General features: G+C 43.8%; 2 protein-coding genes across 6 annotated transcripts; both read left to right on the forward strand.

Moving 5' to 3' along the window:
- Positions 1-16: 16 nt before the first annotated feature.
- SLU7 (spliceosome associated SLU7) lies at positions 17-11,222 on the forward strand. Of its 5 annotated transcripts, none has more exons than XM_085518842.1 (16): positions 17-82; positions 211-393; positions 539-692; positions 1,394-1,474; positions 1,745-1,909; positions 2,800-2,865; positions 4,231-4,278; positions 4,749-4,880; positions 5,150-5,247; positions 6,602-6,669; positions 6,901-7,040; positions 7,269-7,430; positions 7,837-7,941; positions 8,084-8,158; positions 8,416-8,520; positions 9,008-11,222. In XM_085518842.1, exons 2-16 carry the CDS (start codon positions 230-232, stop codon positions 9,185-9,187), a joined length of 1,743 nt encoding a protein of 580 aa, XP_085374968.1. In that variant the 5' UTR covers positions 17-82; positions 211-229; the 3' UTR covers positions 9,188-11,222. The 5 variants fall into 5 exon arrangements, with proteins under 5 accessions (XP_085374968.1, XP_015731548.1, XP_015731549.1 ...); XM_015876062.2 differs by having other exon boundaries at positions 17-70; XM_015876063.2 differs by having other exon boundaries at positions 17-53.
- A 3,366-nt stretch (positions 11,223-14,588) lies between these two features.
- On the forward strand, positions 14,589-20,514 carry C1QTNF2 (C1q and TNF related 2). Its single transcript, XM_015876074.3, has 3 exons — positions 14,589-15,013; positions 17,102-17,350; positions 18,372-20,514. Exons 2-3 carry the CDS (start codon positions 17,110-17,112, stop codon positions 18,983-18,985), a joined length of 855 nt encoding a protein of 284 aa, XP_015731560.2. The 5' UTR covers positions 14,589-15,013; positions 17,102-17,109; the 3' UTR covers positions 18,986-20,514.
- The last annotated feature ends 4,734 nt before the right edge of the window (positions 20,515-25,248 follow it).

The raw sequence follows: 25,248 nt of genomic DNA on the forward strand, positions 1-25,248 counted from the left end.
GGCTCCTCGTTGCCCTGGCAGTCAAGGGGAGGGGCCTCGGTGCGGCCTAGTTGGTAAACAGGGGGTAGAGGTGCGGGTCCGGGTGGGCTTTGCTGGGGTGTCGGGTGGTCGTTGTGCCCGGTATGGCTGGGTGGAGGCTCTGGGCTATGAGGGGTAACCGGGGGGAGGCTCGTGGGATCGGTTCGGTTCGGAACGCGTGCGGTTTTTTAGTGTTTTAGGAGGAAGTAAAATGGCGTCTGGGACGGCGGTAAACGCGGCTCCTTCGGGAGGGCCGGGAGATGTGAGTATGGAGGAGCCGAAGAAGATGACGAGGGAGGATTGGAGGAAAAAGAAGGAGCTGGAGGAGCAGAGGAAGCTGGGGAACGCGCCTGCTGAGGTGGACGAGGAAGGAAAGTAAGTTCTGTAACACAGCTCGGTTTGTAAAGTAGGTTTATGTTGTTACAGAGTTGTGAAGCTGAGCTTAACATGAGGTTAATTAAGCTAAATTGTGCGGTGGTTTTTCCTGTGTCGTGTATTAATTTCATATCGCCTTTTACAGAGATATCAACCCTCACATTCCTCAGTACATATCTTCGGTCCCGTGGTACATAGATCCTTCCAAAAGACCTACGCTAAAGCATCAGAGGCCTCAGCCAGAGAAGCAGAAGCAGTACAGCTCCTCAGGAGACTGGTACAAACGGGGAGTGAAAGAGGTATGGGGATGCTTTTTGCCCTAAAACAAAGCTTTTATTTATTCCTATGCAATAAGATATGAGTCAGTGACACCCTGCAAGATCTGGTTATATGCTTTGGAGGGTGACAGGAACTGGAAATTTGTACTCAGCAAGCAGATGAGGAGAGGCTGAAGGAGCTGGGTATGTTCAGCCTGGAGAAGAGGAGGCTCAGGGGAGACCTCATTGCTCTCTATAACTTCCTGAAGGGAGGTTGTAGTGAGCTGGGGGTCGGCCTCTTCTCTCGTGTCATTAGTGATAGGACCAGAGGGAATGGTTTCAAGCTACAGCAGGGGAGATTCAGGCTGGACATTACGAAGTATTACTTCTCAGGAAGGGTGGCCAGGCACTGGAATGCACTGCCCAGGGAGGTGGTGGAATCACCGACCCTGGGGGTGTTCAAGGGAAGATGTTGTGTTGAGGGACATGGTTTAGTGGGAGCTATTAGTAATAGATGAATAGTTGGACTGGATGATCTTTTAGGTCTTTTCCAACCTTGGTGATACTATGATTCTATGATTTATTACCCAGTGTTTGGTAGTCACCTAAATGGCCTTTTGAGTTTGGTTGGAGCATGCGTGCTTTAGTTGTGTTAGAAAAGTAAATAAGTCAGCTGGGGGAAATACATAGATGAATCTTAGCATGTGTTTGTTTAATGTTTAACACTGTCTTTTGCTGTTTAGCACTCTATAGCTACCAGATACCGGAAAGGAGCTTGTGAGAACTGTGGTGCACTGACACATAAAAAGAAGGACTGTATGGAGGTAAGCTTGACACTGTTGATTAATGGTTCAGAAATAAACATGAATTTAGTGAAAAATGCCTACCTATAGGTAAAACAGTTACTTTTACTTAGTTATTTTGAAATACAGAACTGAACTCCTTGCATTTATTTACAAGTCAGATGGCTTATCGTGCTAAGCTTAACTGGCTTTACAAGAGCTCTACTGATGCCATTTTTAAAGAGTGATGTCTCAGTTTATGTTTAAATTGGACCAACTGATCCAACCTTTTTGTATGTATTTCACTTCCAGAGACCCAGGAAAGTTGGAGCTAAATACACAGGCATGAATATTGCACCAGATGAACACGTGCAGCCTCAGCTGATGTTTGATTACGATGGAAAGCGAGATCGTTGGAATGGTTATAACCCAGAAGAGCACATGAAGATTGTAGAAGAGTATGCCAAGGTTGACTTGGTATGTAGGTGTTGCAGTTCACCGTGGAAAAATGAAGCATTTGGATACGCTGTGAGGAGGGTGGATTGTTTTGCACACTGATAATGTTAGGTCTTGTGTTGCATCAGTAATGGAAAAACAGGCTGTATGCTGTGTTAGCAGATTGCACTAGAACTAGAAATAGAGGAATTCAGATCTCAGTATAGATCTGTCATACTGTCTCCTATTTGCTTGTTTTTGCTAGACAAGCCCTGTAATGTACTGACAAAGGTGCGGATTAATTTGTAGGCAAAAAAGTAATTTCTAAGCTATTAGATACTATCCAAAGTCCTTTTGTTACTCTTGTGGAACAGTGGCTATTGGTACGTGTGTCTGTGGCTCTGTGATGTCATACACATAGAAACCTACTTTGTGCTGCTTTAAAATACAAATTGCATTGCTAAAATGTCATGGTTCTTGTCTGAATTCTAAATGCTTGCAATGAACTATCTTAACTACTGAAATCCTGACTACGTTATGAGGACACTGTGGTAAAACACCTTTGTTCTCAAGCACTGCTGAACTAAAATAAGCTGTATTTTTTTAATTAGTTTGCACATAGTAACGGTACAGCTGCATGAGCTGTAGTAAACTTGCTTATTTATCAGAATACCATAAAACAGTAAGATGGTTACTTAATGTATAGTGTCCTTCCCTCTGGTCTCTAAATACAATGTGATGAGTCTTAAGCATAGAGATTAACTTCAGGCTGCTGATTTTTTTTTTTTTGTTTACAAGCACCCAGAGAAATGAAAGCTCATTTGCTTGTAGTAGATTTTAAGCGGCAGTGGTCATGATAAGTGCTTATGATATTACTACATGCTTGCTATTAAGAGGAAATATTAAAACAAATGCATTTGTGTGCTGTGCAGGCCAAGCGTACGCTGAAAGCTCAGAAGCTTCAGGAAGAGTTAGCATCAGGAAAGCTAGAACAAGTGGTAAGTACATTAAACTCTTTAATTTATTTTTGTTTAGGCTGAATATAAACTAAACAGGTTATTTCTGCTCTCGGATGCATTTATTCTCTGTTGCTTCTTATACCCTGCAAAATATTAAGTTCTTCATAGCATCAGGTTATTGTATGTTATGTTCAAGAATTTGTATTACCTTCTTTCAGATGAGTGACTTCGTATTTCAATTCTGGACAAAACTTCCTTCTGATTATTAACCTTGTGAAATTAATGATGTGGTATTTCAGATCAGAAAGCTCCATTTTCCATGTAGTAATTCTGCTCATACACTGAGATGCACGTTGGGTTTTTCTTTAATTTAAACATTGTTTTGTCTAATATTGAAGTAGCAGTTGTTGTGTGGATTGTTTTATTATGGTTAGTATAAATGGGAATAAGAAGGTATCTTCTTTATCTTAGTACCAGACTTGTTGCTTCTTCAGTCGCTGCTATGACTGTTTGAAGTGGTTCTGATTATGTGAAGGCTGAGCATAGATATTTCCCTCTGGACTGTAAAATCTGCATCTTCCTTCCATTTCTGCAGGTTCCTGATGGATTATAGGCCATGCTTTTGATAATATTTGATATGTAGTTCTAATTTTAAAAGCATGAATATTTTTTAAGTTCAATTTCTGAGTTTTAACTCCTGGTTTTTAACATGGAGAAAACATAGAGATTATTTCTGTCCAAAATAATTTTTCAGTTGGCATTTTAAGACAGAAGGTGTTGAGCAATAGATTGTGGACAATTGGAAATCCATTTTCCTGAGGCTGTCACCCTGCATTTTGTCACCAGGTGGCAGAGTGAACCAAATCTCTGACCCAGCACAAAATACAGAGTTCTGATCTTCCAGATAAAAGCTGTTTATTATTTTTTCTTTATGTCTGTGTTCACCGCAGAATAGCATTTAAAGGCTAAGCAGATGAATAAGAAAATTAGGTTGTGTTTCTCCATATTGAATTCTGTCTTCTGATTCAAGCTTGATGTTCTTGTCAGCACTAATTAAATGTGTGCATACCTATCTTGGATTTATTTGCATGATGTGAAATATTCCAATCTGTTCTCCCTTAAAGGTATGATAAGCTTTAGGTAATAGAGTACCGAGCCTTTGTAGGAATGGCAAATCCTAGAAATTCTGTTGGTAATTCAGTGATGAGATCTACAACTTGTGTGTTATGAGCTCTTCCTTAGGGTATTCAAGATGGAGTGACCTCTGTGCATTTTGTGCCACAAATGCATTGTATTCTTGTATCCAGCATCAAAGTCCTGCTTTGGTCCGCCTTGATCTGCCTGCCCCCTTTCCTCTCTGCACTATCTTATCTTCTCTGCTGATATGCTCTTTGTTTGCTGCAGAACTCCCCAAGACACCAGTGGGGAGAAGAGGAACCAAATTCGCAGACAGTAAGATGAATACCCACTGCTTCACACCATGGGCAGAAAAAAGGACCCGTAGTTAGTGAAACAGCAAAGCAAGGGTGGCCTAAGGGTTTCAGGGTTGGGTTCATGTCACTGACTGCCTGTTCTTCTGTCATCAAGGGCTTTTTTTTATTATTAATTGTTGTTTTGTGTTGTTTTTTTTTTTAACTCCTGTGTGCTGTCAAACCTTAAAGGTGTAAGCGAGTAACTGCTTCTGAAGGCATAGTTTGATTTGCCCAAGGGAGCTTTTTGTATTATAGTTCATCACAGTTATAGTTTTCTAGCTGCAGGAAGTGGAAATCCTTGATGAGTATTTCTGGAACAATGAACGTAACTGCATGATCCATGAGCATGCTTAAGCCCATTTTTAATGAAGCCACTAAAATCAGATTCTTACATTTGTCTCTAGAGTGAATGAGTGCTTCTAAACAAAAGTTATCCATGTCTGTTTGCAGGAAAGAGATCATAACAGTGAAGACGAAGATGAAGATAAATATGCAGATGACATTGATATGCCGGGGCAGAACTTTGACTCTAAAAGACGTATCACAGTTCGGAATTTACGTATTCGGGAAGATATTGCAAAAGTGAGTGAAGAATATTTCATGGTTTTTTCTTTATTTCTTCTTATTAGTAGAGTTTAAAAATGGAACATTTGATTATCATTGAATCTCAGTTTGGGTCCCTGTGTTTGGAAGTTAAGGTCAGTTCTCAGCAGACTTCCAGCTTATGTTGTGACTTTTTCAAGGGAACCATCCTTTTAAAATGTCTTAATTTGAGGCATCAGCAGTAATTTCAGTTCTTTGAATATCAAAAATGTTGATAAAATACCTTCTGTCTTGTTTTCTTCCTGTAGTACCTGAGGAATCTAGATCCAAACTCTGCTTATTATGACCCCAAAACAAGAGCAATGAGGGAGAATCCATATGCCAATACAGGCAAGAATCCAGATGAGTAAGTTGAAATGGAGTCATGCTGGTGCATCTAACAAAACTCTGTTAAAAATGAGATGACTTTAATAGTTTTTTTAATTTTATTTTGTATTATTATGTCATGCTACTAATTAATCCCTGTTCAGTTGTAGGAGGATGGATCTTTCAATAATGCTTTACAGTAAACATGCAAAAGATATTCTGTTTATTAACTTTTATTGATACTGGTCTTTAATCCTTAGGGGTATGTGAACTACTTACAATTCTGACACAGAGCAAGTGTTAGAACACTCTGTTTTCTCTAGAAGTGGTATTTATGAACGGTGATGATGCTTATGCAAAGTATTTCAGTAACAGAATCTAAAACTTGTTAGTTGGGAGGCATTCAGCACTGGAGACCTCTAACATGGAGTACCTGTGTTCCCTGAGTAAGTGCCAGAGTTGGGAACAAAAGCTCCCCATGTATTCATAGAGCCTGCACAGAAGAAGCCTGAACATTTTATTGTTGCATAGATAGATCACTTGACTAAAGAATACTGTAGGAGGGCTCTTGGCTGCACATAACTCCGTCTCACCTAAAACCTGAGTCAAGCGCTTGAGCTGTGACCCTGCCTTGACCCATGTGGTGCTGTGGACATACAAAGTAGATGGATTGCAAGTAGAAATGTTTGTTCAGGGTACGGTAATTGGATTAGCTTGCTGTCTGAAATAGAATAGCAGTGGCTAACTGACAGCAAATAATGCTCTTTGCACCTCTCTTTGCCCCCCAATAGAATGCAGCTAGTCAGTTTTATATCAGATACAAGTGCTTCCTCTTCTCCCCAGTCATAATTTGACCTTTATTGAATCTGTGTTTCTGCTACAATATTGCAGACTGTAAACTTTTCAGGGTTGTTGACTTGATTTGTCAACCTGTGTTCCAGCTACAGTTTGTGAATTTCTACAGAGAGGTGAGCAAAAGGTAACCAAGGGCAGTTTAAAGCTCTTACCAGGCTTTAAATTGCTGAAATACACTGAAGCTGAGCAGGAAAGATTGATAAATCCAAAAGCTGAGAATCATTGCTTGAAGATCACCTGCCATTCATGCAGTCAGATCCAAGTGTGACTCATGGTGTCCTAGGTGGAGTTCCAAGAATGTGTTGCAAAATGTACCTGTATAAATGTAGGCACTGAATATTGTGAAATGCTGCCCAATACTTTCATGACCACTGGGATCCTAGGCTTCAATTTCATGTATTGAGCTGATTACTCCTTTCCCTCCCTCTGCTTTAACTCAGGGCACAAAGAAGTTTATTTTCCCGTTAGTATTGTATGTCTGCTATTAAAAAACAATCACGTTTGCTGCATGCTGAGAATAATACTTATCTTTTTTGCAGGGTTGGTTATGCAGGTGACAACTTTGTTCGTTACACTGGAGATACCATTTCAATGGCACAGACACAGTGTGAGTGGTTTCTGTTTTTCTGTGATTTGCTGGGCTTTTTGTGTTGGGTTTTATTTTTTGGTTGTTTCTAAGGAATAGAATTAAAGGACTGAAGTTAACACTGCTCTTCTGCAAAAGAAAAGTTTTTTTAATTGAGGTTTTCTTTCAAATTACTACAAATTGGAAGATTGTAATTTGAATGAGTAAATTAGTTTGTGAATAAATATTGAGTGATGCCTCTTGTGTATACAGTGTTTGCTTGGGAGGCTTATGACAAAGGCTCTGAAGTTCATCTTCAAGCAGACCCTACAAAATTAGAGCTGCTTTATAAATCCTTCAAGGTGAAAAAAGAAGACTTCAAGGCACAGCAGAAAGAAAGCATCCTAGAGAAGGTAATACACATTTGGTTTTATTTAGTTAGAGTTCTGTCAAGTTTGAATTCTGGTTCTTAGGAAACAAATATGTAATGTTACAGCAGCTATTCTAACAACCTTTATGATATGTAAATTAAAAGATTTCTATACACTATCTAATCTGTTGGAATCGTTATTCTTGAAATGTATGCTTAAATATATATGCTTTCTTATAACTCTCACGTGTGATTTCTTCTTGCATTGTAGTATGGAGGACAAGAACATCTAGATGCCCCACCAGCGGAATTGCTTTTAGCTCAAACAGAAGATTATGTAGAGTATTCTAGACATGGAACAGTGATCAAAGGGCAAGAGAAAGCTATTGCTTGCTCTAAATATGAGGAAGATGTGAAGATTAACAACCATACAGTAAGTATCTAGTTTAAGGAAAAAAATCTTCCCCTTGAAAGGTTATGACATGTAGTAGATGCAGGGCAGTATAATTAAAACAGCATGTAAATTTATCCTTCTGCAAAGAAGGGATTTAACTTCTCATTATCACAGCATGAATTTGAAGAGTTGTGATGAGCACCTTAAACTGAGGAGGAAGTTACCGTGTTTCCCTTTGATGTGAATGCATTGGCCACATCCTGTTTTGTTGTTTGTTACTTTTAACTAATACCTGTAAGACTAATGTAAAATCGCTAATTTCTCATAACTTCTCCCCTCTGGGCTGTTTGAATAGGTTACTCATCAGGAAATAATGGCAGGAATAAATTGCATCCTGCCTCTTAGAGGAGTGTCATAATGACTGCTCTGCCATCTCTTTTTGCAGTGCATTTGGGGCTCATACTGGAAAGAAGGCAAGTGGGGTTACAAATGCTGCCACTCATTTGTCAAGTTCTCATACTGTACAGGGGAAGCTGGGAAAGAAATTGCTGTAAGTATATTCTTTTGTTCCTTGAGAAGAGTTGGAAAGCATTCATCTCTGAAAGCCTATGATGATTTTGCTTTTTTAAGTTGTCCTTCTGCCTTCAAACATGCTTTGTAAATGGAAATCCTTTCTCTTGTCTGCTGTTCAGAATGCTGAAGCAAACTTACTAGAGGAGCAACCCAGGGAGGAGGAGCACATGACAAAACCCAAAACACTGATGGAGGTGGGTTGTTTTCCTTTCTAAGGGAGATATTTTTCTTTATCGCTTGAAGCAACGTAAACGTACGTGTAACTACAAAATAATTTTAAGTCATTTTACTAAGTCTAGATGTTATCAGACACAATAATTATGTCAGTTCCATCTCTGTTAAAAACTGAACTCTCAGTAGCTGTCTACTAATGTAGATAGCTGGGATTTAATGGCTTGAATATTACAACTGCTTACTGAATCCCAACTGGTGCTATTTTTCCACCTTGTAGATCCACCAAGAGAAACAGAAGGAGAAGAAAAAGAAGAAACACAAGAAGAGCTCAAATTCAGACAGTGAGGGTGAAGAGAAGAAGAAGCAAGAAAAACTTAAAAAGGTACATTCAAAACTACTCCCAAGTTATTTATTTTTTTGTGGCAAAAAGAGCTTCAGATGCATTTTACATCAGGTTTATGAAGTCTGTAATATTACTGCTGTAGAATTCTATGGACTGTTCTTTTGTGTTAATTTTGAGCTAAAGCAAATGTGAAATGCTGTTAGATGTCCTAAAGTACATGGCTGTTATTTCCTTTTTCTCAGGCAAACATGCAGTAAGTACCAGCTTTGGACTACTTAGTTTAGGAGATACAGAACACTTCCTTCCTGGTCACTTATTACTTATGCAGTTGTATACAAGACATCACAGAACCCAGCAGTTTGAGTATTAAAGAAATATGCAGAGTATGCTGTAGGGGCTAGGCATCTGTGCATTGCTTCTCCCAGCATTCTGCCTGCTCTATCTTTGTTATACTAGGATTTGATGTAAAATTCTGTTGTTTTATTTTTCTCTTTCATTTCATTGCATTTTTTTCCTTCCATTTAAGGCATTGAATGCAGAAGAGGCTCGTCTCCTGCAAGTTAAAGAAATTATGCAGTTAGATGAGAGGAAAAGACCATACAACAGCGTATACGAGACCAGGGAGCCAACTGAAGAGGAAATGGAAGCCTATAGAATGAAACGTCAGAGACCTGATGATCCCATGGCTTCTTTTCTTGGACAGTAGTGCTGAAGGTCATTCCAATACCCAATAGTTTTCTTTTGTTCCATGCTTGTTTACAAGTCTGTAGACAATTCCATTCTATGCAGCTAAGCAATGCCAGAAATGGCAGAGATCTGGGCACCACAGGGAGAGGCTGGTGAGAAATTGTTTCAGTGGACTTGAGCAGTCTAGTACTTAAAACAATGATCTATTGGTATGTATATATACAGTCACAAATATAATGTACAGAAGTGTATAAATGCATTTAAAAAAATGCATTCTAAATTCTCTAAATTCTCTAAATTCTAAATCTGATCTCAAAAAGATCAGATACTGGCTGTAATTCTAGAATTCATTTGGCCATATATGAAGACTTAATTCAGTAAAACCAACTACAGTGAAGAAGTGATCAACAGGTGTCGCTGTTAATGTATAGCAGTAATTATTGCGTGTAAGTTTGTACAGCTATTGAAGCCTAACTTTTATTTGTAAAAGGGCTGGTCCGTCACATGGCTTTAAAAGGAGAAATGGTTTTTGATCAATTTTTACTGAGCATTTTGGAATGTGAAAATTGTTTTGTACAGCTTTGATTAAATTAATGTAAATGTCTTAAAAACTATGTAGGTGTTGTAATTAAAAGTTAGGAGAAGCTGGCTACAGAGCTTTAAAATCCCCATTACGTTTCTGCAGGTGTTAGTGCACATTTCAGCTGCAGAGCTCTAAGTTGTTTGGTTTTGTTTCATAACAGTGTACATCTTATCCTTACAACCTCCCGAGTCCTGATACATTGTGTTGAAGTGATGGTTAGATATCAGTACCTTCTGGCGTGCAGCATCTGCGTTGTGTTTGGGAATGTTTGTCCTTAAACTGTGGATTTCCCACTGTAATTACTAAAAGCTGAAGAAATGGATGAAAAGCTTCATGCCTCAGCTTCATACTTGGGAGGGTTGAGAGTCAGCACAGAGATTGTTTCTATGTTTTCACAAAGAACACAGATTTAGGAAGTCAAAAGGGTTGGGGTGTAATTTCCCTTCTGCTTTAGCAGTGACTCACTCTCTAGGCTTTCACATCAGCTCATCCTCACCTTTCTAGTTTGTGAATGATTTCAAAGGGAAAATAACACTTCTATAAGTAACAATATACACCATGTGCAGATTTTTAATGTCTTGCGTATGATTTCTCAGCCACCTTCTGTGGTCTGAGTGTTTTAATTAGTGTTTAGTGCTGAACACTGTAGTGCATATTTTTATGTGCACTACAAAAAGGGCAAGAGTTAAAGGCACCTGTGTTTTAAAGCCCATGTGTTGTCGGAATTAAATGGCTGAAGTTGTGATGTCTACCAGTATGGTTAAATCATGCTTCTCTTTAATACCTGAAAGCCGTACTTCTATAGCAAACAGACGAGGGTGTTCAAAAATCACACACGCTTATTGGTGGAAAGCTTCTACACTAACAACCCTAAGCACCCCCCTCCAAAGCCACGAGCTGTTCTTTCTTCTCCGATAGGTGTCCTTGGTTCTCATGCTGTTTATCCGCAGCTGCTGCTCTGTAAGGTCCTTATCTCACTCCACAGCTGCTGCTCTGTAAGATCCTTGTATTCCCACTGCCATGTAAGATGCTCAGTGCTCTAGGAAGACAGGTTTCTTATAAAATCATACCAAATTCCACAAATATGCCCATGCCATTGGATTTTCTGTCCAATACCTGAAGCCATGAGTATTTCCCTGGCAGGCCTTCAGACTTGTGCGTGACACAGAGTATCTCTCTTCTAGGTCAGTCTCTGCAGTTAGAGGGGAAAAGTTGAAGAAGCGTTGTTCTATTTCTATTACAGGGGTTTCAATGTTACAGAACATCACACATCTGATGGGGAGGGTTAATTTTCCTCCATCTGCTTCCCCTTGCGTTTGGCCTGCAGTGTGACTGCGTGTCCAAAGATCATCTTCTCTTGAACAAGCGGGGTTGGGTTTGTTGGTTTTTTTTTTGTTTCTAAAATGAGTTGGAAACAAATTTATAGGCAGTTTTGGATGAAAATAAAATAAACATACAGTGGAAAGCAGCAGCAACGGCTGAAATTGTTTCTTGTGTACTTGAAGACAAGGGAGATGATAAGAAATGTAGGAGCCTGTTAACAGTAACTTGTCACATTCTGAAATCATAATACAAACCAGACCCTCCCGGCACACTCAGCACAGCTTTCTCTTCATCTCACCCTTGGCAGAGCTCAACTTTTATTTTCCCATTTCCCTTCCCAGCAATTGCTTCAATTACCTCTTTCTTCCTCCCTGTTTGAATCCCAGTTCTCAAGGCATACTCAGGCTGCAAACTGTGAGCGAGATGCTGACTTGAAGGTGTTTACATTTATAAGCATGCAGGCAAAACATTCTCCTTTATTTTTCACTGATAAGCTTAGCGTTCTGTGTTATGTTCCTTCAAGGTGCTGCAGAAGATGGTTCTTTTACTGTCTCCGCATTTCTTTGTAATTGGATCTTTATGGCTTTCCTGAGTGGATTAGTGAAAGAGAGGCGCTGTTCTACACCATCCAGGATCAGAGGAGAGCAGGAATCTTAGCAATAGTCATGAATGAAACAGAATTGGTCCTTTAGGGGCTTAAAAATAAAAACTACAGTGACAGCATTTTCTGTGCCCACTAACACTACAGCTGGCTATGCCCAGAGCAGCCCAATAGCTCAGTTTTCCATCCCATTTTTGGGTATATTCAGGCCGAAACACTACATGCAAGCAACTTCCTGTTGTCCTTCTAGCTCTCCTGGTGGCATTAGCTTTGCTGGATGCAACACAGAAAAAGGCAAACATATCATTGCAAGTTCAGCTAGTTATCTTACATGGAACAAATCTGTTCGCTTCTGGGATGACTCAGGCAAAGACCCACCCAGATATAGAAGGCAGTGGTGGGCTTTGCTTCTGCTAAATACTACTCTACCTCAGACCTCAGTGGGACCAAAACCTTTTGTCCAGGGAAACACTGTTCCGTGGACAGATGAGCAAACCCGAAGCTTCCTAGTAGCAGTCTTAAAAAGATATTCTCATTGTTCTGTTGCATTTAAAAAAAGCCATCACTCGGCCTCTTGTCTGCATTGCACTTGGATCCAAGCACAGCCCACGGCCCTGCGCTGTTCTATCCCACTACACCTCAGGGGTGGGACCTTCCAGCAGCACGTCTCATCTCAGCTTTAACCCATCACCGCTTTTTACTCCAAAGCTGTTGCAGTGGTGGATGCTGAAGCACCTGCTGCAATGCTCCATCAGCACAGGGCAGGGAGATGCTGCCCATGTCAGCGTGTGTCCTGGTTCTGCACACCGTGCATGGGAAGGGCCCCACCAGCACCCTGAGACCCACACTGAGATTCACTGGGAGGAGGAAGCCTGCCTTCAACCGGCCCCTGCTATGGTGTGGCTGATCCTTCTTGCTTTAACAGATCTCACACTGGGCACATACAGAAGCAAAAGCACTGAGGGCAGCTCCTAGCACCTAAGAGGCTGTGCAGCCTTACAATGTGCTCTGTGCTTTAGGAGCAGCAGCAAGTCCATTTCTAGCAAATTAATTATTGTCTGAGAACTGAAAATCCAGCTCTTATGTTAAATTCTCCACTTGAAAAGCAACAGAGAGAGATGGGGTTTGTTCTGTAGATATTATTACCTGTGCAGGCTGTCACGGCTCACATGCAGTGTGAGAAGATGCATAAGACAAAAGAAAGTACCAAAAATAAAGTCAAATAAACAAAACCGCAGCACCACTTGTCCTCTGCACACACTGGCAGCGTCTCACTGATGTTTGGGCTGGTTCCCACTTTCCTCCTCCCAAAATAGACTCTATTTATTTTTATGTTTACGGGTTAGGACAGCAGCTCCTAAGCAGATCTGATGGTCTCAAACGTACCCTTTAAGTTTAAAAAGCGATCTGACTCATTTTATGGGGGCTTTTGGAGAGGGACAATCACTCTCTGAAGAGTGCTCAGAGGCTTCCAAGCTCCTTTTAGGCAGGGCAATAAAAGCGACTCCAATCACCACTCCGCGCTAAGCCAGCAGACCTGCTGCAGAGAAAATGCTTTTTCCTCCCATCGGTATCTTCCAAACATAAAAATAAAAACTCAAAAGGCCTGCACTCATCTTTGAAGACAGACACACCTGCTCAGCCATCACCCTGCTTCACCCTGAGGGCTGCCTTGTTTGTTAGGCCACCTCCAGCTGCAGCTGCTTCTGTCCTGTCTGACTCCTTGTGTCTGGTTACGAAGGCACTGCCGCAAGGTCGATGTCTATAACAGTGCATAAGGGTGTGAAAGGGAAAACCTGCTGTTGCTGAGATACAGCGCCTCTTGTAACACTCTCCTGCCATGGATTAAAAGAAAAAGCCCTGCAGAGGGGCTCATTGGTTTAACAGAGCATTCTACCATCACGCTCTCCAGCTGTGCTGTCTGAGGGCCACGTCCTGCTCACACTTGGGTGAAAAAAGCCATTGCAGGGTGCAGGGGAGAGGAGCCTGTGAATTGCAAGATACACACAGTATTTTAATGCTCTCATAGCTCTGCTGTATTATTTGCTATCCAGGCAGCAGCGAGACATTCCCACCCCTCCAGGAGCGGCCTCACTGACTGCAGGTCACAAAGCCAACTGTAGATACACTCCATTTATAGGTTGTGTCTCTAATGCAAATAAATGCAGCTAAATCCGCTCTCACCATGTTCTGAGAGGAGAAAACTCAAGCAAACAAACAAGCAATCAAAAAACTCTGAAAACAAAAATCAGCCACATCAGATCTCTGGTGAAGACAAATTCTGGCATGAAGAGGAATCACACCTGCGGAGCACTCCTGCTCTGCTGGCCCTCGGCACTGAACAGAACACGATGTGCCCAGCAGCTGTGTTGGGCTCAGGGCTGCCAGCACATGAGCCAGGCAGGGTCCTGTGTCCACTGTCAGCAGTACCAGGGCATGGAGCAGCCCCAGGGCCAGCAGTACCATCCCACAACAGCTGACTGCATCCCACAGCAGCCAGCTCCCACTGCAGCACTGCATCCAGCACTGCTACCTCATTGCCAGCCATTGCTGGGGCTTTGCAATTACTTTGAAAGCTTAAAGCAAAACGTCAGCCTTTCCAAAGACAGGAACTTTCCCACTCCATCATCTCAGTGTCAGTCTCCACACCTTGTCACACACCCTCCTGCAGCACCTCTGTGTAATACCCGCTGTCTCCTTTCAGCATACACATTTGCAAAGCTGCTGCTTCACAAGGATGTCATTCGCTCCAAGCCCTGAATGATCCAGCCTTACTGCTTCGCCTGAATTATTCCATACACAAGAAGCTTGTTTCCACCCTCAGCATGAGATCTGCTTCCCCTCTAAGACTGAGCATCAATTCCCATTGCCCACAGCCCTACAAATGCTGCCCATAGTGGCAGTGGCTATGGCAGAGCAGAACCCACCCAGGCCCAGTCTCAGATCTCTGCAGCAGCCTGCAGGGGAGAGGAAGGGGAAAGGCTCCCCAGGCACCGGGATCTCTCCAGCCATGTGTGTGCAAAACTTCTGCCCACGCCACGTGACAGAGGAAGAGGCTCGGATCCATTACACAATAATACAAATATGCCTTTGGCAAAGCTGAGCCAAAACCTAGAGCTGCAGCGGGAAGCCAGCAATACACGCGAAACGGGGAAAAACATTAAACGAAAGGAAAGAGCCATCAAAGTCAGAACTGCAGAGCTCACTCGGAAAGACGCGGCCGCAGTAGGACAGGGTTTGAGCTCCATGACGTGACAGCGATCTGCAGCAAAACATCTGCCGCAAGCTGAGCGGAATCCCAGCGCCTGTCAAGACCTCACTGAAGAGATTGAGCCTGAGTGAGTACATTCCCTGTTCCCTGTTTTATTTATTTATTTATTTACTGTCTCCCTCTTCCTCTTAATCTTAACTTGGAAAACTCAGCAAATGTGAGTTAAATTATCACACAGTCAGCTTTCTAACACCTGCACAGGAAACATAAAGACAATAGCTCAGGTTGGAAGAAATAATCAGGGAAGGAAACAGCAGAAGAGGGGATGTAGTTTTGGGTGCAGGAGATCCATCATTCTCCCTCAACTACTTTAACACTGCTTTGTGCAGCAGACTAAGTTCATATCTGCTATAGCAACTTCTCTGGCTTATATTGAAAGTCATATGCATGCCTTTCAGATTTCCCTCTCCATGCAGAGGCTCTCACTGTCATTGCATTGTATGGGGATCCACAGCATCATTTTACGGGATACACCAATCCCAAGGGGTGCCCTGGACCCCACAGCAGCAGTTCTTATGGGTTCAGCTGAAGGACGCAGGGCATACCAACCCTAAATCCCAGCTGATGGCACCTGTCACCACCTGCCTGTGGCTCATCCTTCTGCCTCAGGACCCAGACATTTTCTGCACATTTTAGAGCCTCCCTCAGAGCTCAGAGGCTGCCAACAGATGTCCTGGCAGTGCTGAGAGCTGGAGGACTCAGCCTGGAGCCTGCCAGCATCCAACACTGACCTCAGAGCAGCTCAGCATTGCCTGCATCTGCAATCACCCCATCCCCCCCCAGGTTGTGCTCAGCCATCAGCCCTCACATTGCCAGGCACAGGGGTACAGTCCCACACAGCAGGCATTTGTCAGGGCCAAAAGCCTCCAGAACCCTATTACAAAAAGCATTAATTAAAATGTGTCTATAAAAGTAAGACCTCAGCTGAAACTGTGCTGCATGGCCTTCAGTGCCAGGTCTGCTGCTCATACCGAGGAAAGGGAAGATGCTGGTCTGTTTCCAATTTGCTTTTTGGAACTCATTGTATGTTCTACACCAAGATGCAATTTTCTTTTTAAGGTGGAACAGAATGAGTTTAGGTTTTGTTGTTGTTGTTCTATTTTTTCAAAGGGATTTCTTTAAAAGGTTATTTATAGATCCTCTTGTGAATGTGACGCTGAGGTGATGTGGGATGCAGTGCTCTTGTTGAGCCCCAAACTAGCCATGCAGAGCACCCAGGTGGCCAGATGTTCCCCATGTGTGCATGTGTCAGTACCTGAACCTCCCAGCCTCAGGGTACTGTGTGTATTACCCCACTGGGTTAACAAGGGGGCATTGCTTGGAGGTAAATAGAAAGTTTCAGATAAGTTGCTGCTTTCTGCCCCATGCTTTACTCTTGCTCATTTCTTCTCCACACAAAGCAGTCCCAACTATGCTTTTCCCCAGGTTATACTCCACAATGGAATGTTTCCTTACCACAGCTACTTAGAGTCAGCCATCTCCAAACACTCCTCTCTTCTGTCCTGCCCCAACTGAGGTGGTTACTGGGAAGCAAGAATGGAGCTTTCCTTAGGATCCCTGTCAGAACGAAATGGCTTAGCAGCCACATTCAGCTCAGAGATCTGTTCTGCATTCCCCACTCCTCTGCATGTTCTTAATTATACATTTCTCAGAACCGGGGGGCTCCCACTCAGCATTTACATATGGCATATTGCTGGCCGGATCTGGAGCCTGTAATGTGCATTCCCACTCCCTTCAGGAGCTGATACTGGGGTGGGAGCACTAAGGCAACATGAAATGTATGCAATCCTTCAAACATCTCATTTCCAGTGCAGCAAATGAACATAATGCTACCAGGGAGATGCTAAAGCCTCCCAGTATTTGGCTTCATGCCACACAGGATCCTGCCTGACCAAAAGGCCAATGAAAGATTGGGGATATCACAGCTCATCTGTCTATTGCAAATTTGCCGCAGCACCAAAGCATGAAGAAATATCTGAAAGGCAGTTTTCTCCCTTATTAATCCCTGTTTCTGTATTTAGGCTCCCCCATCCTTCCAAAAGAAAAAAAATCCCAGTTGTGCCCTATTTTCACACAGCCCTGGTATAGGCCACCCTGCTGCACCCACACATGGGTTGCCACACACATCAGCCGAGCCCTCATCTCGTTTCTCCAGGCTGTGCCATGATTTCTGCCGTCCTCCTCCTCTGGACTGTGCCCTGTGTGGCCAACCACATCCTCGGGGGCTTTGCCAAGGCAGCGTTGCAGGAGGGCCCCCAGCTGACGTGCAGCCTGCCGGGCCCCCCTGGTCCTCCTGGCCCTCCTGGTGCACCTGGGACTCCGGGGACAGTTGGCAGGATGGGCTTCCCAGGGAAAGATGGCAAAGATGGCAAGGATGGGGACAAAGGAGATCACGGTGATGAAGGTAAGAGGGAACAGCTTCTTTGCAAAACAAGGGTAAAATGTAAAAGCATGAGTGCAACGGCCCAGTTAACATCAACTTGTCATCCCACATCCAAGCCTCAGAGCAGGCTACATCTCATGAGACACTTCCAGGAATCCAGCCTCCTCCTCTCAACATCCCCCTCTCTTCAGATCCTGCCAGTGAGTTTTGGGTTCTCACATCGCATCCAGGCGCTCCCACGTAGCACTGCCACAGCAGCAGGTGGAAACTTTTATTCTCACAATATCGAATCCTTGAAGGTCTAATCAGCCTAAGCAGCAACAGAAAGTATTACAAACATCATCCCAAAACCCGTGCCAAAACCTTCCAAAACATATTATTTGCTGGTAGATTTGTAATGATGCATGTAATTGTTTTCATCTTCCCTTTGTTGTTGCACATATTTCCTCCGGAGGGAGGTTTTCCATTTTGACACACATTATGTGAGAGACAAAACACTGGTCTCTAATTCCTGCTTTCAAGGGAAACAGAATCAAATGAAAAATGAAGCACTGACTCCCTGGAATGGTCTCACTGGGTATCAGGCACTGCTCTGACCACGCTCCATCAAAATCAAAGCACACATCCACCTTCCTCTGGGCCTGTGATGGGGATCTTTTTTCTCTCAGTCCTCACTGCAAGCATTGGGGTCAGCTGGAGGCAGAAGGCAGCGATTTCCCATCACTACACTAGAGTGCACTCCTGGTTCAGCATAATGCCAGTGTGCCAAAGCTGCATCTTCTCTCACACTCAGAACAGGGAATCTAGAGAATAAGCTTCTACTGACAGCCATCTACCCTTGCTATGGCAGGTAGTAAGACACGGCGTATATCCCAGTATCTACATGATTTATGTCCCTGTGTGTGTCCAGCCCCAGGTGGTATTTCATTGGATTCTTACCACTGATTTTCCTACCAATTGAAAATATACTGATGCAATGATACAATCCCTTTCCACTTGTTAAACCTTCACTAAAGATTTTACAAGGTTATTTGCCTTTCAGGTCCACAGGGCAGAACAGGAAACCCAGGCAAGCCGGGACCAAAGGGGAAAGCAGGAGCCATTGGCAAGGCTGGTCCACGAGGACCAAAGGGTTTAAAGGGTAATCCTGGAAAAAATGGAGCACCAGGAAAGAAAGGACCCAAAGGAAACAAAGGTGAAACTGGGATGCCAGGACCCTGCACCTGCAATGCCAACAAAGCCAAATCTGCCTTCTCTGTAGCTGTCTCTAAGAGCTACCCAAGAGAAAGGCTCCCCATCAAATTTGACAGGATCCTGATGAATGAAGGAGGACATTACAATGCTTCCAGTGGGAAATTCGTGTGCAGCATCCCAGGGATTTACTACTTCACTTATGATATCACCTTGGCCAACAAACATTTGGCCATTGGCTTGGTCCACAATGGGCAGTACCGGATCAAGACTTTTGATGCCAACACTGGGAACCATGACGTTGCCTCTGGATCAACCATTCTTTCTCTGAAGCCAGACGATGAGGTGTGGCTGCAGATCTTTTATTCTGAACAAAACGGGCTCTTTTATGATCCCTATTGGACAGACAGCTTATTTACTGGCTTCCTGATCTACCCTGACCAAGATTATCTCAATGAAATATAGAGTGAGAAACAAATAAATAAGAAATGGATGCAACTTCAGTCCAGCAAAGCGTAGCCTGCACATGGACGTGTGTGATACTATCTCATAATTTCAATTTTTTTTGGCACTAACAGCCCATATTGGCAATACAGATATTTACTTGATGTCACCAACTAGTCCATGAAGTATATCAGGATCTGTAGGATCTACCTTGAAGTGACCTCATGATTCTGTAAACCTGGAAGCCATCTGCTATGTTTTCCCACTGTTTGAACATGCCACAGACATGTAACTCAAATACTGGTGCAGAATGTTTTGATTTTATGTTATTGTAATGCAAGAAGACCAAAAACCATTTCCTGCAAACTGAGCTTATAAGTGCCATTGATGTTGGAGATTCTATCAGTGCCCCTCCTTCTCCCACCCTCAGTAATAACAATAATAAAACTTGCTACTTTACTAGCTGGTAAAGCCTGACTTAGAAGTCAGGAAGTTATCAGCTGCTGTTAAAAAAGTACCAGCAGCCCTCAGCCTCATCAAAGCAGATCTAATAAGCAAAGGCATCCTGTTTAAATAGGACACAAAGAAGAGAGCTCATCTAAGGCTAAAGGTAAAACCCCTGGTAAGACACACTCCGTCAAATTGAGCACTGCTGGTGTTGCTCGGAGTTCAGCCACAACACAGCAGTGCTGGAGTTTTGCATCTGCTTTCAGGAGAGTGTCAAAAAGCAGTGACCAGAACCTAACATTGGCTGTGCAAGCCCAATGCCTGCCAGCCTCTGATCCATGATGGAGGGCAATGCTGTAGATAACACTCAATTTTTAGAGAGAGAGCATGAACCTTCACTCCAGAAACAGAGGTATCAACTTCCACTCCCCCATCTTTTCCATCTTTTGCTGGAAGGAAATACTGCTGCTGCTGAGGAGCTCCTCACAGGCTTAATGCTGTAGATAGGCTCTGTCTTACTGACATGCTTTCCTTTTCTGATTGTGTATGTCAAATATTACAGACAATCCAGTCTTAACACAGTGGTTCTAAATTGTACTAAAAACAAGGCAGAAAAGACCAGAGGTGAGCTTTTTGGTCTTGCTATGATGAGCTTTGCATTTTTCCCCATCCCAGCCAACAGCCATACAGGGATATGCTCCCAAATGGAGAATTATCATCACAGCAAAGAGCTCTGCAGCTGTATGGCTGCTCAGCTGGATGCCTTACCCCAGTGTGTGCAGCCACTCTCAAAAGTCTGTCTGCAGTCAGAGGGAAGGAGTCTTCCTCAATATCTGACACATCTTCTTGGTCCCACACTCTTGTCTGCAACACAAAAACTCATATCAATTTCCAGTTCCTCTCATCTGCACATTTAGACATTGAGGAGATAGCCCAGAAGAACAAATTAAGGTACATATATATATATATATATATATAAACCTTTCTTCTACAAGTCATTATACTTGCATGATTTTTGAACATTAATTGCGACATATCTCATGAAAATCTTCTCAAATACTTATTATATTTTTTAATAAAGCCGAACAAAGCTACCACTGCAACATCCTTGATGCTTATTAAGCACTTTTGCTGAAATTATTTCCAAACTGTTACAGATTCCACAGACACTGCCAGATTCAGTGATGGATTTTGTAGGGCCAGTTGCCACCAGTGTATTTCCTCCCTCCCAACCTTACAAGCCAGGGAGCATACACTTTTCTGCTCTCTGTGCAAGGCCTTCTACAACGTGGAACAGGGTCTGTACATTCCCCTGCAGCTGCTCAGCCTGCTGGCAGAGGTCCTTTCCCAGCAGTTGCTGTGCAAATAATGTGCTTTCCTTTGCAATGCCCTTGTTTAGTACATCCTGGCCTGCTTTTTGCAGCCAGCAACAGTTCAAGCACTGCCTTTCTCTCCCAGCCCTGCATTTCTACCAGCTGCCCCAGGGGGTGGCAGGACTGCTGCCAAAAGGAAGAGATTGTGTTGCCCTCAATTGCTCTCATCAACCATTTACAGTGTGATTCTGGTTTTGGTTTTCCAGTTTGTTACTGTTGAACCCACTTGGTACAAGGCAGCTGCCAGAGCTGGGAGGGGATGGCAGAACACCACAGGGAAGAAGATGGAGGTGGGGAAGCAGCAGTCAGCAATTAACTCAGCTGTGCTGCCAACCGGCTTCTAGGGCTGCACTCCCCATTGTCCCCTTATCTCAGCAGCCCCAGCAGGGAGCATTTCCCCACCGTCAGTCCTCTCAGGGGCCCACTAGCTGCTTTCCCCTGATGAGAAGCCATGGGAGTTATTAGCTCTCTGGCAAAGCATCGTTTTTGATCTAGTGAAAAGGAAAACAGGCAAATGAATCCAAGTTAGGGAGATCAAAATGCAAGTTATAAAGAAACCCCCTGCTAAGCACTCAGTAGCACAGAGCTTGCTTTCTGTCTGGGACTAGGAGGCCCTCCCTGTTGAGCAGGAGCTTTGGCTCCAATACACCCACATCCACCCCTGGGAGCTGCCCTGGGTCACGATGCTGCTTCTGTGCAGCACAGCTCAGCCCCAGCTCTGAGGATCTTCTGCCATCAAGGACTCAGGAGGGAAAGCGCAAACCAAGACACAGCAGGCAGAAGGGAGAGGACTGTTGTCTTCTAATTATTTAACCTCTGATGGGGCTGCAGTCATTCAAAAGGTATCACACATCAATTATGTTTGTGAAAGTGAGAGAGTTGTTTGAAGTACACAGGTTGCTATGAAAAAGATTTATCTCTTCCTGCCTTCCTAGCAAGGCAACCTGCATGCTGACCAGGATGGCTCTGCTCAGCACAATCCTGCACAAGCATCTCCAGCAGCTGTGGCCTCCCCTCCCTTCTGCCTCCTGCAGGAAAGGAGGGAGGGAAGGGCAGCAGTGCTGGGGTTATCTCAGGGCTGACCATGGGAACATTGAATTTGGGGTGTTTTTTCCTCTCTGCAAGTAACTGGCTCAGGCTACGGAGCATTCTGACACATTCTGGCTTGCTCTCACATCTTCAGGCTGCAGTTCGGTTTGCAGTTTCATTTTTCTCCAGCCAAGCAGCTATTCATTTGGATTTTATGTGTACTTACTTACTTATTTTTGTTGGTGGTAGTTATTTTGTTTGTTTGTTTTTAATGAAAAAAAAAAAAATGAGATTTGCATAAGATCTTTTTTTTTCAGGAACATGGAGTTTCTGGAATAACACCAAGTGAAGAACTCCGACTTTCACAGCCAAGCTGTCACAAGAGAGAACTGCTCCCACGCAGCCTGCTCACCCCAGCCCAGGCAGCTCCCGGCACCTCCATCACTGTGGGAGCAGAGCTGGGAATGTCTTGGCCAGGCAAACGTGTGGGCAGATGCTATCAGGAAGGAGGGAGGAATGTCCTGGCAGAAGCAGAATGCTGTGTGAGGGCAGTGGATGCAAACAAGACCTGTTACACTGCAGCAGCCTTCTCCACTGTGAGAACCAGAGCTGCCTTTGGTTGCTTTGTGCACCAGGTTTTATCACAAGCAGGTCCCTCTGGGCACTCAGCGTGCCAGGTGAAGGCAGGCACTGCAACACCCGCCCTCAGTGATCAGTTAGCAATGACAGCTCAGCTGCTTCATCCCATGGTTCCTTAGAAGCCAGCATAGACATAGCTGTGAAAACACAGACACAGGTCCTCTCCATGGGGGCAAAGGCTTTCATTACCATGTGAACTCCTTTCTACCACCACAGGGCTTTCTCCTTCCCACCTTCATCCCCAAGCCATGCAGTTCACTCCAGCAGGATAGGGCAGAGCAGAGCCTTCCAGTCCCCATCGTATCTTCCCTCAGGGAGGCCAAGGAAGACCCAGGAGAACCTGCCTTGTGCAGCTGTGTACCATTTACCTGGCTGTGCTCTACTCCCCTGCTAGGGGATGTTTCTGCCCTTGAAGAACCCAGGCCCAGCAGTAGAAGCTGCAGCATGCCCTCTGGATGACACAGACCTGTGACTGCAGCCCCACAAATCCCCATTCCCTCACCTCTAGCTCCTGGTGCACCAGCACAGGGACACAAAGGCTGGCCTGGCCCTCACATACAGCACTAGGGATTTTACTACAGGGAAAATAATAACAGGGCTGTCACCCAAAAGCTGCTCTAGTACTGCTATAACCCTGTAATCACCTCAACTCGAGGCATTTTCAGTGATCATGTGCTGGAGAGGCTGTGTCCCCAGGTGCTCCACAGGCAGGTCAGGATGAGGAAGACTCCTAACAAGGGAGGGAACCTTCACAGTGTTTCCTATTTCCTCATAAGCTGGTGGCTAGAATGAGGAACAAGGAAGTCCTCATGCTTCAGCTATAGCATTTTCAAAGGGATATGCAGAGGCAGGGGCCGGTTGGGCATCAGTTATTGGGCACAGAACTGAGGTACACAGGCTGCTTCACAGGCTGCTCTGAAGCAGAGGGCCCACTGACCCCCCAGCATTTACTACAGCCAGTGCTGTGCCCCCAGAGTCACAGATCTCGATTGTTTGAAGTGAGGGGACAGGACAGCCTCTCTGAAAGTCCCACCACAGCAATGAACACTATTGAAGGAAGAAGCCCTGCTTACATCAGGCTGCTCCTAGCTCTGCTTTCTTGTTTGCTTTGTGCTTGCTTCAGATCCCTTTGCAAGCCTGCAGAATGCTGCAACTTAGAGAAAGTTAGGCTGACAGAAAGACCAGGTTTAACAAGGTGGGTCATGTAGTGAAAAATGCTGATTGACAGAGCTACAAAGGAGCAGGGTAAAGCAGGGAGGTAGGAAAACATAGATAGATAGTGAGAACCAGCAAGAAGGAAAATCAGTTCTTCTTATGGTAGAGGAAAACCACCACACTCATAGCACTCAAACTGGCTAAAATTATCATTTGAGCTGTTGCTGATATGATCTGGCATTGAGATTTTGGTGAAATGTGGGGCATCTGAGTGGCATCAACCTGGGCTGCTCACCTGGGGAAGGAGGAGCCCTGTGGGGGTACTTGGGCAGTCACCAGTGATCCCTTCTTGAGCTCACCCCTTGATGGGCACCAGAGCAGTTCTCTGCCTCTGGTAGCAGGTGGGGGTGGGCAGCTGGAGCTGCAGAGCTCAGCCAAGGGCTCTGTGCGTGGGACTTGGATAAGAAGCCCTTTCTTTTCCACCAAGAACACTCCAGCTCCTTGCTGACTGATGCAGGTGCAGCCTCTGCAATGCAGCATTTCCACTGTGTTCTTCCCCAGCTGAAGCCCACTGTGCCAGCAGGTAAAACATAGTTGCTTGAACCCTGTCTGTTAGACTGAAGGCTTGTACCTTAGCTATTTTTAGGTAATTTTGTTCAGCCTGAATGCATTTCATTGCTATAGCATCCAGAATAGTGGGATAGTGGTAAAGCTGCTTATTTCCTCAGTTTAAACTGATACTTAAAGAAAACCTCCATAGTGCTGATGATACCGCTGACTTAAAACTAGGCGTACATCACTTAAGTCTCAGTGGCTGTCCCTGTGCTTTACCCAGCCATGCCTTATTAATAATGCTAAACGTTCTCTAAGTGAATGTGAGCTCTCAGTAAGTCTATTTACTTTGGGAGTTCTCCTGGGATTTTTCTTTTTGTTCTTTTTTCAGACTGTTTGCTAAACCACTTGCAAGTTTAATACACGTATTTCTGATGTGGCTGAGGCCTGTATTTTAACCTTGGCTGCACCCATTACATCAGAACCTGTTCCTGCCCTGAACGGGTCCCATTCAGATGGAAAAGGTATATCGAGGCTGTGCTCAATTGCTTTAGAACAATATTATTCAACAGTATTAAAGTTGAGAATAGTGTTGAGATGCTATAGAGTTAAAAAACTAACAAAAACTGATAGCAAATGAATACATCCATATGGGTTATTTGTAAGAAACGCTCAGACTTCAACATGTTTTGTGTTCAGTTTTAAATGAAAAGAGAGGGGGGAAAAAGTGGTTTTGTTGCTTAAATTAGGGCACTCAAGTACTTTGTTTAAGGGATAGCGGGGTAATTGGATGTACTTGAAAGAAAATAGGAGAAAATTGTTTCTTACGGACACTTGGTGGCAGCTTTTATCTGCGGTTTTAATGGCCATCGCCACTTAACTGCATTGCTTGGCTTTTACAGCAGGGCCAAGGCAGAAAGCTGACCATAAACTGGGGATGTTCTCACCGGGATAACTGCTCACCAGGAGCACTGAAATCAACGACGATATTAACTGCTATGGAAGCGTGCAGGTTTTCTGCTTCTTTCCTTTTGGAAACCAATGAAGAAAGCATTTCATGAGGGTTTGTTTGTTTGTTTAGCAAAGTTC

The sequence above is a fragment of the Coturnix japonica genome, chromosome 18 (assembly GCF_054131305.1).
Source record: "Coturnix japonica strain WE chromosome 18, WE-NBRP24, whole genome shotgun sequence".
Classification (NCBI taxonomy): domain Eukaryota; kingdom Metazoa; phylum Chordata; class Aves; order Galliformes; family Phasianidae; genus Coturnix; species Coturnix japonica.